Genomic DNA, 12,167 nt, shown 5'->3' with positions numbered 1-12,167 from the left:
AAAGCAACATGATTGCAGCTGGACAGAATAGAAGGTTTAAATCTTACACAAACACTCAAAGCTGTTTAATGCTGTCTCTCTCTCCCCACCTCCCAAGCCCCTGGAAGGAGGCAGGTGAATCCAGGATCAAATACATTTTCATGTTTCTTAAGATGAACTGTTTAAATAGTTAAGTGAACATCTGTCCAAACTTCTCATTTCCATTTAGAAAAGCCGCTAATTCACAGGGTGACGAAAAATGCCTGCTTAACAATGCAGATGGTGCTGTCTGGGGCCTCTTTATTTTGTTTAATCTAGATTGAGCTCCACACAACTGTGATGCTAATGAATAATGGATTTTTTTTTTTAATGTTCACACATGGAGCAGCACTGCTGTCTGAACAAATCTGGGATTAGCTTGCTTCTAATTTTCCCATTTGGATATAGGGCAGCAGTTTTTAATGGTAATCTAACTGACATGGATGCTCTAAAGATCAAAAGGGTAATATTTTGATTTTGAACATGAAACTCTTCGTCAAGTTTGCCAGGAACTAGAGTGGTGGCACGTTGGCAAACTTTTTTATACCTTTTAAGAAGATTTGTCCCTCAACAATGTCTTATAGAGCAGGACAGCTACATGAAAAAAAAAAGTATAAATTTTGCAGCTGACAAGATAAATGCCATGTGTGCTTTCTCCTTTTGTTTCCATAGTAGTATATCAATAATGTAATTTATACCATACACAAATGTTCCATTTTAAGATAAAGGAGTGAACGACACTTAAATGATAGAAGAAAAGAGGAGATTTTTATAAGCATTTGCTTAATCAAGACCCAAACATTAAGATTATCTTAATAATAATGTTACACCATCTGTATTAATAAAAATGCAAGGGAGATATTCACTGACTTGTAATTGGAAGATAAACAATTTTGGGTCAAACTGTTTGTACAAGTGAGATCAGGTCACTCAAAATGTTTTAGATTTTGTTTTTCATGATTTAGAGTGATATTTTCCTCCAAATATAAATTGTCGCCGGGTAGAGGGAGATAAGTAAAACCAAGTTTGACTTCTCTCACACAATCTGACAGGTGGTAGCACTTGGCTGAGCTTGAAATCAGGGTTGCATCTGCTTATTACTTGGAGGGAAGGTCACCAAAGAAATCCTAGGGGTATAAGCTTGATCACGGGTGTCAAACTCGATCGTGTCACGTAACATATCGCGACGTATTGCGACAATTTTGCCTTTGGAGAGCCGGGGTGGGCGTGGCCTGCACATCACGCATCTGGTCCGCAGGCCGCCAGTTTGACACCCCTCAGTTAGATAGAATGTTTTAAAAAAAACCAGCCAAGAAAAATATTTTTCTCCAAATTTCATGATAAATCTTACAATTACTTTGTAAAAAAACCCTAATGGAAATGGGTCAGTGGAAGAGACTGATGTAGATTTTCAGTCTTATATAGAGCAGTTAATGATACATGGTTTTTGAGGTCCTCTGAAGTACAAGTTAAGCTCCCAAAGAAACTAAGGATCCATCTCACAGATTTTTCTATTCAAATGTCATGCTTTCAGAGCTTTCATTGGCTCCCCACTCATAAATTGGAATCAGTACTAAGCTATCTCACCTAGTACATTACAACAGTTCATCTAATGATGGATCAAAGTTACAATGGCACTGAAAAAAGTGATTTATGACTATTTTTTACACTTAACTATTGCAGCATCCCCATGGCCATGTGATCAAAATGTGGGTGCTTGGGAACAGGTTCATATTTATGACAGTTGTGGTATCTTGGGGTTATGTGATCACTCTTTGAGGCCTTCTGACAAGTAAAGTCAATGGGGAAACCATATACACTTAACAACCGTGTTACTAATTTATCAAGTGCAGTGTTTCACTTGATATGATTCACTTGTGGCAAGAAAGATTGTAAAATGGGGCAAAATTCACTTAACAACTTTCTCACTTAGCAGCATACATTTTGGGCTCAATTGTGACCATAAGTCAAGGACTACCTGTAGTTGAAAATAGTTGAAAGAGCAAAGGCAGTTAAAAAAGCAGGTTGGTTTTGCAAGATTAAACTGAATACTGGTAGCTCTAGAATTAATTTTATACCCATATTCCTAAAAAAATATTTATATGCTCCATTTTGACACTGACAAAAATGCTCAAGCCTTTATTTAATTATGATTAGAGAGAAAAGTCAATGTGGGAGTTGATAAAACTAAGAACTTCAAGACAAACCAACTTCAAAGTTAGGGAAACTGTAATGTTTTAGGGAAGTGGTTGTGCAGGTTGCAGAGACAGAATGGGACAACTTGGTGTGGCCAACTCACCACAGCCAACTCGCCATGACTAACTCACTACAGTCAAGTCAGCATGGCCAACTCACCAAGACCAACTCACCACAGGACAACTCACTGTAGGACAATTCAACAATTCAATTTAAATACTTAAAATAATTTAAAAATTAATTTTTGTCATTCATATTTTATCTTGTCACTCCTTTTGCATCCTTTAATGATTTTTTTCAATATTAGTCTCTTGTCTTGTCTTGCAGTGATTTGGCCATGACAAATTGTCCCACAATGAGCTAGCCACAGCAAATTGACTGCGCCGAGTTGGCCATGGTGAATTGGCCATGCCAAGTTGGCCACGCCATACAAATGAGAAAATATGGTGTGAAACAGCACTTGCATGCTTTGCACATAGTTTCCTGTGTCAGGAAAATAAAGTTTGGGACACACCTCAGTAACAATCATGCTTGTAAGAATATGTAAAACTATTTCAACCAACCTACACCAACAGAGGTTTCTATTGGAATTAGATCTCAGTTGGTGGTTTCAGTAGGACAATCTGGTCTGGACTTGGAAGATAAGTAGGATCAGGCCTGGTTAGTACTTGGATGAAAACAATTAGAATATTAGGGCTCTAGGCTATATTTGGAGGTCCTGGAAGAAGGTAATAGAAACCATTTCTATTTGGTGGGAAAGAAAATAAGATAGATATCCTTGATGTCAGCAGGATTTAATTCAAAGGAGCCTATAGGTCTTTAGATCTAATTCTCTTTCAGTCCAAGAATACTTAGATATCTGTTGATATTCAATCTAGAGTCAGGGATATTTAATTGAGGCGGGTGAAGAGGCTTTTTTTCCAGTTTAGTGGGTTTAAGATCGCAGCCTTAAGATCCCTCTGTTTGTTTTCACAATCAGTTGCATTCATTTTCACAAGGGCAGAAAGAAATGTCAAGTATTTCAGAGACACCTTACCAATCAGAAGTCAGCAATTTACAAGTGTACCTGGCAAACAATTTGACATTTTTAGAAGTTCTTAAAAATATCCTGGTTTACAAAAGGGGTCAGATAAGCATCAAGTCAAAAGCAAAGGCACTACAAAAGAGGAAATAGAACACAATGATAAAAAGGGTAGGTGGGGAGATTTGTATACCTTCTTCACATTTTTGTGGGTTAATTCTTCTCACCAAAAAATGGATTCCCCCTCTACTTGGTAACTTCCTGTCCAGTCTTAAAATTTGTTCCAGAGGCCGGAGATGGCAGTCCTGAGGGCTTGCCTGAGAGAAGAAAGGAAAATCCTATATCATGACTTCAGGTCTGAGATTATACTGTGTTATATTTGTTGTCTTATTTAAATTACTATAATTTAGATAGTACATACCTCTCTCTCTAATGCAGAAGACTGTGTCCATTCAAAGGCAACTTCAAGATCTGACTTCTCTTCTCTAGAGCTCTTTTTTTTTCTAAACATGATTTAAACTGGGCAGTGTTTCTGATAAAGTATGGTAGATTCTTTCTTTTTTTTAATAAAAGATGCATGGCATAAAAACCCTACTTGCTGCCAGCTAACTTTGTTTGCTAGGTACTTTGAATGAACAGTTTAGTCTAATCTTGTCACAGGGCAATTATTGCAGCCCTGGACGACATCTTTGAATCTCACTGTTTGAGGAAGTTGCATAACATTTTCAGAAACTCTTCCCATCCTGCTTACAATCTTTTTGGACTGTTGCCTTCTGGCAAAAGATACAGAACAATTAAAATTCGGACCACACATTTTCTGAATAGTTTTTATCCCAGAGCTATAATTGCACTCAACAATGAACCAAAGGATCACCATCAGTGAGCTGTTGGACAGCATTACTTGGTCTGTTGTGTGGATGTTTGGGTGGTTTAGGGGTGGGGAATTTGTAGTGGATGTTTGGGGATTATTATGTGTGTTGGACCTAGTCTTTGGGTGTTAAGTGAATTTTGTTGTTTGGGTATACTGTATATATACGTACAGTGCAGTATTATTTACTGCATCATCAAATTGTGTTTAGAATAATTCTGATTCCATACCTTGCTTTAAAAGTAACAGCAAGATCTCAAAAAGGTTGAAGTTGTAATGGATGGAGAAGTAAGAGATCACATGTGTGTGGCCCACAGTAGCAAACTATTGCTTTCACACACTTGTGAAAATAATACATTGCTTCATACTGGATTAGATCTAAATTAGTTATACTTAGATCCTACTGATATACCGTGAAAGGAAAACATAACATCCGATTCACTGCGCTAGAAACTAAGTTCAAATAATTATCTTGGCCCCAATCTGTCCATTATCTTTTCAGTAAAGCAATATGTCATATGAATGTACTGTATTGTTGATGTAAAACTTAAAATTAATCTTACTACGTGGCCAATATTGGCTACCTTGATTGACAGCTGCAGAAATTTTAATGGATCTAATTATTTATGCTTCTTTTAATGGGAGATAAAGAATGTCTGCATACATCCCATTAAGATGCAGTAGAGCAAAAGTTTTCAAACTTTATAAGGCTCTGCAATGAAAACAATGATAGAAGATCATTGTTAGAATGATCAAGAGGAAAAGCTATCATGAGAGAAAATCAGCTGCATCTGAATGAAGTTTTCTGATCTTTTGCCCTTAGTTCCTTGTGGAATCCATCAAATTCTTATGGAACCCTAGTGTCTGCGGAACACAGTTTAAACCAAGGGTCTCCAACCTTGGCAACTTTAAGATTTGTGGACTTCAATTCCCAGAATTCCTCAACCAGCTTTGCTGGCTGAGGAATTCTGGGAGTTGAAGTCCACAAGTCTTAAAATAGGCAAGATTGGAGACCGCTGGTTTAAACAATCATGCTGCTTATCAGTAGATACTTACATCTTTATCTAGATTTCTTGTGATACCTGTGGTGCTTCCTATTGAATTAGAAATGTTGTAGTGAACTTCAAGGATTTCTGGGAGGTCCTGAAAGAACAAACCATAGTTTGAATGTCATGCAATAAGAGATAGTAAATCAAAATAGTTTGAGGGAGGCACTGTCTTTACCAGTTATCTCCAAAGAGGTCATGTGGAATACAATGATGCAAAGGTGAATCTCTGCAGAAAAAAAAAGGAGAGAAAATAGATGTTTCCTTTGCATTGATTTTACTAAAAGGCAGTTCCAAATTGAAACTCATCATATTTTAGCATTTGCAGACTGGATTATTAATTATCAATTAAATAATTGAGCCTTCTTATTGTGAACATGGTTTACATGGAGTCAGCACAAACAGATTTCTCCAGCATATGTTGAGGCTTTGAGTAACTTTTTGGGTTTTTTTCCAAATATTTCAGGATTATAATACAGCCATGCTCTGGTAAGTCTTTAATTAGATGAGAGAATGTGTGGTTTATTAGCATTTTTTAAGGAAAAGGATGCATTTCCAGGTTAATACTGTGTTACTGAACCAGGAATCAATTTGTATTATGGCCAATAATTGTGCATAATAGTTCTTCCAATAGGATTGTCCTACAATCTACTACTTCATTGGAAATTATTTAAGATCTCTTTGTAAATATCAAATATAATTTCTATGTTAATTCATTGAAGTACACCTATCTATTTTGATTTGTTGAGGTACACAGCATATCTATAAAAAAAAGATGTTGAGATGGTAGAAAAAGTGCAGAGAAGAGCAACCAAGATGATTAGGGGACTGGAGACTAAAACATATGAAGAACAGTTACAGGAACTGGGCATGGCTAGTCTAGTGAAGAGAAGGACCAGGGGAGACATGATAGCAGTATTCCAATATTTGAGGGGCTGCCACAGAGAGGAAGGGGTCAAGCTATTTTCCAAAGTACCTGAAGGCCAGACAAGGAATAATGGATGCAAACTGACCAAGGAGAAATTCAACCTAGAAATAAGGAGAAATTTTCTTACAGTGAGAACAATCAACCAATGGAACAGCTTGCCTTCAGAAGTTGTGGGAGCTTTATCACTGGAGGCTTTCAAGAAGAGATTGGAAAGTGATTTGAAGGAGTCATACGTATACCCCAAAATGAACCTTGCATATTTTCTCCAGAGAGCTAACTAATCAGTAGAAAATGAAGGAATAGCAAATTAGAAAACAGAGGGGCTGCTAGAATCCTCTAAAAATGTACTGCTAAGACACTGTTAATTTGCATTGAAAAGATGGTATTGTTTTTGATGGAAGCATTGTGAGCCTCAAAATAGCACTTTGTCTGCATGTGGAATGGATTTCTTCATTAGACAGTCAATTAGCTGGCAGCTCCAAAACTTCAAAGGACTCAGAAGTTCTCTCCCCATGCAGGATCAGCCCCCCGTTCCCACATGCTGGCTGGTCAGAGAAATGGGGATGGCAACTTCTCTTGATTGGTGCAATACAGTATTTGATACTACTAATTACACTTAATTAGTCCTTCCACCATTTAATTAAACCGGCTTCTAATGATTGTGCTTCCTTGGCAGGCTCTTTGGGACTACTGGGAATTGTGCTGCCTGCAGTAAGCTGATCCCTGCCTTTGAGATGGTGATGAGGGCCCGAGATAACGTTTACCATTTGGACTGCTTTGCCTGCCAGCTTTGCAACCAGAGGTGAGAACATGGGGGGTTTACATGGATTGGTGTTTTATTTTATTTTTTTAATGCAAGTTATTTTCGCTTCTGTGAAACAGTAAAGTCTGTTTCACCGTTTGATCTCCATCACCTTCTCCCAGGCTCTCAGATTGCTACTGCTGGGCAAAATGATTTTACCTGCTAATTGAATGCTGGAGCCCTTTTCCCTGCAGTTCTCTGACTCATGTGTGGAATTGCTGGTAGGCTGGATTGTTGAAGGGACTCCCCACCACCACCACTGTCACCAAAATTGGGGCTGCTGTGAAATAGGCCAGCAGGTGGTGTTAAGTCGAGCCGAGGCAACTGAATGAGCAGCTTCAAAGCCAAGCTTCTCGTCGGTCTACTGAACATCCATTGATAGAAAGATCATTGGCATAAATACTTTTAAAATCAAAGTTCCTTAAGTCACACAACTGGGTAGGCACAGATGTGAGATCAAGACGAAGCAAAGGAAATGCCCTTTTCTAAATAAGGTCTGACAAAAGCCTCAGAAGGGAACCTTCACCCATCAACCTGCTGGCTGCCCCCAGTAATGTCTGCTCACTGCAGAATATATAATATGCATCTAAAAGGCAGAAATCATGGACAGAATGAAGTAGATATTCTGATAAGGTTCTATCACCATAATATTGGTGCTGGTGCCTCATAGATTTTCATGTATCTGCTTGGTTTTTCTGTTTTGCATAGATACTAGTAGCAGAAGTTTTCAGAGCCTAATGTGTAGAAAAATCCTTTGCTCAGCCTTCAGGCTCAAAAATTCAGAAGTATTGCTGTTAATATTTATATAGAAAATGTACATGCCCATACTTAAACAAGTAACTCTGGGCTGGCCAAGCATGTGGATGAAAATCATAAGGCAATATAAATCTATAAATAAATCAAGGCTTTTCACAAAACCATCTCAAAGAGCAGAAATCACATATACCAGGCTCCACTAATATTCTGCTCTTCAGCCGGGGTCTTAAGGACTTCTAGAAGGCCAGCAGAGCCAAACAGCCATCAGCAAGGAAGCTGTTCCATAGATAGCTGCTGTGAGAGAAGAGGCAAATCTCTGGATCCTACTAAGTGGCATTGTTGTAAAGAGACCCACAGCATGCCCACTGTGTCAGATTTGATGGAATGGGCAGACACTGTTGAAGAGAGGTGGTCCCTGTGTTATGCAGTCCTATAAAAGTGACAACAAGCATCTTGAATTGCACCTGGAACCATATAAAATCCATATAGAATCTCAGTGTAGAGTGTAAGGATGAGCAAAGTCATCTCCTCCAGGGGTGAAATTCACTTGCCTTCCCTACGGGTTGCATGGGCCATATCTGCCGCGCCATGTTGTCTGCGCATGCGCAGAGGCTTAAAATATCACAAAAAGTGATGTCATTACATCCGCGCGGGATGCCCCAGCCACAACCCAAGCAAATTTGTTCGACAAATTCCTCAAATATTACTTACAACAACAATTCTGCAGAGGTTCCCCTGCCCTCCCTTGTCCAGAAGAGATCAAATCACCCAAAATATGGTTCCCCGGCCAACTATCTGTGAAGGCAATAAGAAGAGGAAAAATAAGTATATTTCACCATGCTTATCAACACAAGGCAATCCCTAATAAAGGATCTTAAACCTGACTACACATTGAGATTGAAATTATGTTTCATCTTTTTTTTTTCCAGCTTGGGTAGAATTTCCTGGCACTCACAATCTAAAGAGGAGGAAAATATTATTTCTCTAGATCAGAGTTGTGAACTTTCTCCCTGGCAAGCATGATTGTTGGCCTTTCAAGGTCATGCCAGGGGCCACAGTCCAAAAAGAATGTTTGGAGAAAGGACCAAACCTAATTTGTATAAATGCATAGAGGATTGAGGGCCAGATTAAGTCTGCAATCTTGTATTCAATCTAGGAGGATACCCCATTCAGTATCTCTGAAGAGAAATGCAGAATTGTACTGTCAAAATGGCAGCCTTCTACTGGAAGGTTTAACACAATGTGGGAAGAAAAAGAAGTCCCTTTTCTTCATCTTTATGTATATATAAAATCAAAAATGACTTTTGCGTCTTTGATTGGCAAATAGAGTTGAAAATAATATTAATTTGGGGCATGGTATTCTTAATTTCCAAACATTTCACTAAGAAAAATATAGTTGAGCTTCCAAGCAATTGAAAAAAGAAATACAAGAAGTACCAATTCTTGAGTTTCTTGCTTCATGCTTATTGTAAAACCACTCCCTATGGCCTTCCTTATAAAAGGTAAAGGTTCCCCTTGCACATACTGTATGTGCTAGTTGTGCCCGACTCTAGGGGGCGGTGCTCATCTCCGTTTCAAAGCTGAAAAGCCAGCGCTGTCCGAAGACGTCTCCGTGGTCATGTGGCCGGCATGACTAAACGCCAAAGGCGCACGGAACGCTGTTACCTTCCCACCAAAGGTGGTCCCTATTTTTCTACTTGCATTTTTTACGTGCTTTCAAACTGCTATGTTGGCAGAAGCTAGGACAAGTAATGGGGGCTCACCCCATTACGCGGCACTAGGGATTCGAACCGCTGAACTGCCAACTTTTTGATCGACAAGCTCAGCGTCTTAGCCCCTGAGCCACCATGTCCCATATGGCCTTCCTTATAGTAGAGTTCGAAACTCCAGATAACAACCAGATGGTACAAAGGGAGATCTTTGTCCTCATCCAGGTATCATTTGGATTTTGACACTTCAGAGAATATATCCCTAATTAAAATTTTCAAGCCAATTTGGAGGACGTTTTTTTTTTTTTAAAAATCAGACATTTCTTTCTTGGGTAGAGGCAGTTATAGTTGAGGGATCTGAATATGTGGACACAGAAATGGAAAGTTGGGAACTATTTATGCAGTAAGGAAAGTTGTTGGGTGAAGCAGGCCTGTTTCAAAGGAAGGAGTTGCACATTTCAGATTGAACACAGGACAATCCTCTCTTAGAATGTGTATTTTATTGAAAGGACTGCACAGGCCAACTCTCAGGAACCTTGAAATTGTCTGTCAACACTTAACACTTGGACAACTGATTATAGGAGATCAAGTAGTCACCTGGGCATGTACTTTCCATCTATGGGGAGTAGCTATAAATTGTGTTAATTAAATTTGAAGCTATACATTGCATATGCAGATTTCCTAGAACTCTGCATTGCCTTACACCATATTTTCTCTTTTTCATTTATGCATTTCCAATTTTTCAGCAACTCCTCAAGGATCATTTAAGAGCAAAAAAAAAAAAAAAAAAGACGGGAGAGGAGTTTTTAAACTGCGCTTTGTGGAAAAGCCAGCAAGAATGACTTTATTATTATTATTATTTTTCAGATTTCTATACCGCCCTTCTCCTTTCGGACTCAGGGCGGTGAACAGCCAAAATAAAACATTTGTACACAAAAGTTAAAATCGATTAAAAATTAAATCGATTAAGATCCCGGCATTTTCATGGATATTTGCTTTCAAAGAGAAATTGGGGCACATGGCATACTATTGGCCATTCAGCCAAAAGGTTTGAAGGGATATTGGAATCTATATATATAAAAGCGAAAACCACTCATGCCATAATCACAAAATCTCCAGAACCGTAAAGCCTACAAACTTGAAATTTTCCATGTATGTTCCTTTTGGCTTCTAGGTGCTCACTAAGAAAGGATTTTTCAAGATGACCATCAGATCATTAGTATTTCATATACAGTATTATATTAACACGCTCTGATGCTAAGGAGCTAGACATTCTACTCCCCCTCCCCACCTGAAAAGAACTCTGTCCCAACTGCCAGTTGCCTTATATTAACACGCTCTGATGCTACCCCTTTGCTAAACTGGGCATGGCCAGCACGTGACTCATCCGGCCTGCAGACTGGGACATTCTATTCCCCCTCCCCCTCTGTCCCAACTGCCAGTTGCCTTATATTAACACGCTCTGATGTTACGGAGTTACACATTCTACATTAAGTTTCAGGCTTTAAGTGTCAATTTATCACGCCCAATCACTTAGTTTCATAGCAAAGCACAGGCGTCCAGCTAGTGGAAAATAAAATGGCTAAATTCCCATCCAGATTAGAACAAATTGATAAAACGTAGAGATAGGCCATCTTTCTGGAACAAAGCAGAAAGGAGATGACTCGCTCAGAGTTAATCCTAAAGGATGACAACAACCCTCCTTTATGCATTTCTCATCTGGAACCCTCAACTTGTGAACCCTCTGGATTGTTCCACCCCCTCTCACCAATAACATTTAAGAAGATTAACTGTTGGGTCTTCCTGTGCATTAAATGCCAGAGCCTGCTACAGTAAACCGTCCATACCAAAGATGTCTTCCATAGGAGGCCGGACCCAGAACTAGCAGAATTCTAGCTTGTATAAAAGCCAACAAGACTTCACTGTAGATATTAATGAGTGCCTGTAGCATTTGATGCTGTGTGAGCCTTCCCAATAAGGAACATCTATAGGGACATCTGCAGGGGAGAGTAAAGAATGTGAAGATGGAGATTGCAAAAACATAATTGAAGTTCTGTCCTTTTGTACACGTGTGAGTATTGCAAGCCCTTTCAAAAGGGCAGGGCTTCGATTATGCAGTCACAGCCACTATCATGACTTTTTTTTATCCTTCCCCATCTCAACCTCCTGGAGAAAGAACTGAACACTAAATAATTATAATATAAAATTCAAAAAGGCAAATTATACATGTGGGATAGGCAGGACAAGAAAGGGGACAAGGAAGAGAAAACTTCTAATAATGTCATTTCATTACACAAATGTGTGGTGTAACACATTTAATACATGAATATTAAATATGGCTCTGATCACCCTACCTTAAAAAGACCCAAAGTCACTAGTCAGTGAAATGGGGGCAGGTAAATTTAATCAATAAAAATGCAAATAATCCTTGGGAAGGATTAACAATAATAGTAACAAAACAAAAAGGCAAAACTTATAATTAATCTGAAACAGCTCACCTAAGAGTAAAAGTTACAATTTTGGGTGCTTTTCAGCTTAGAATCAAAATGAATAAGGGATTACAAATAGTCCTTAGTTAATGACCATTTAATCTTTACCATTCAAAGTTATGGACTGAAGAAAGTGACTTGTGGCCAATCCTCGAAGTTGCAGCCACTGTAATGGCCCTGTAGTCACATAGTCATAATTCAGGTGCTTTGCAACTAGCTCACAGTTGATGGTTGCATGGTCACATTATCACTATTTGGAACCTTCCCTGCCAGTGTCAAAGTCCATTGGGAAGCTGATCACAAATGGCAATCACATGTTGTGCCTAATGAACCT

General features: G+C 38.8%; 1 protein-coding gene across 1 annotated transcript in view; it reads left to right on the top strand.

Annotated features, from left to right (window-relative positions):
- LMO1 (LIM domain only 1) overlaps positions 1 to 12,167 on the top strand; it is a 101,934-nt gene that overhangs the window by 78,436 nt on the left and 11,331 nt on the right. The window contains exon 4 of the mRNA XM_070957462.1: positions 6,754 to 6,879. Within this exon, the coding sequence (XP_070813563.1) occupies positions 6,754 to 6,879 (126 nt within the window). The remainder of the gene's footprint in view (positions 1 to 6,753; positions 6,880 to 12,167) is intronic.

This window comes from Pituophis catenifer, unplaced genomic scaffold, assembly GCF_029215685.1.
Source record: "Pituophis catenifer annectens isolate HBS135680 unplaced genomic scaffold, rPitCat1.0.hap2 SCAF_1, whole genome shotgun sequence".
In the NCBI taxonomy this organism is placed as follows: Eukaryota; Metazoa; Chordata; class Lepidosauria; order Squamata; family Colubridae; genus Pituophis; species Pituophis catenifer.
This window is presented reverse-complemented; position numbering and strand designations above follow the sequence as displayed.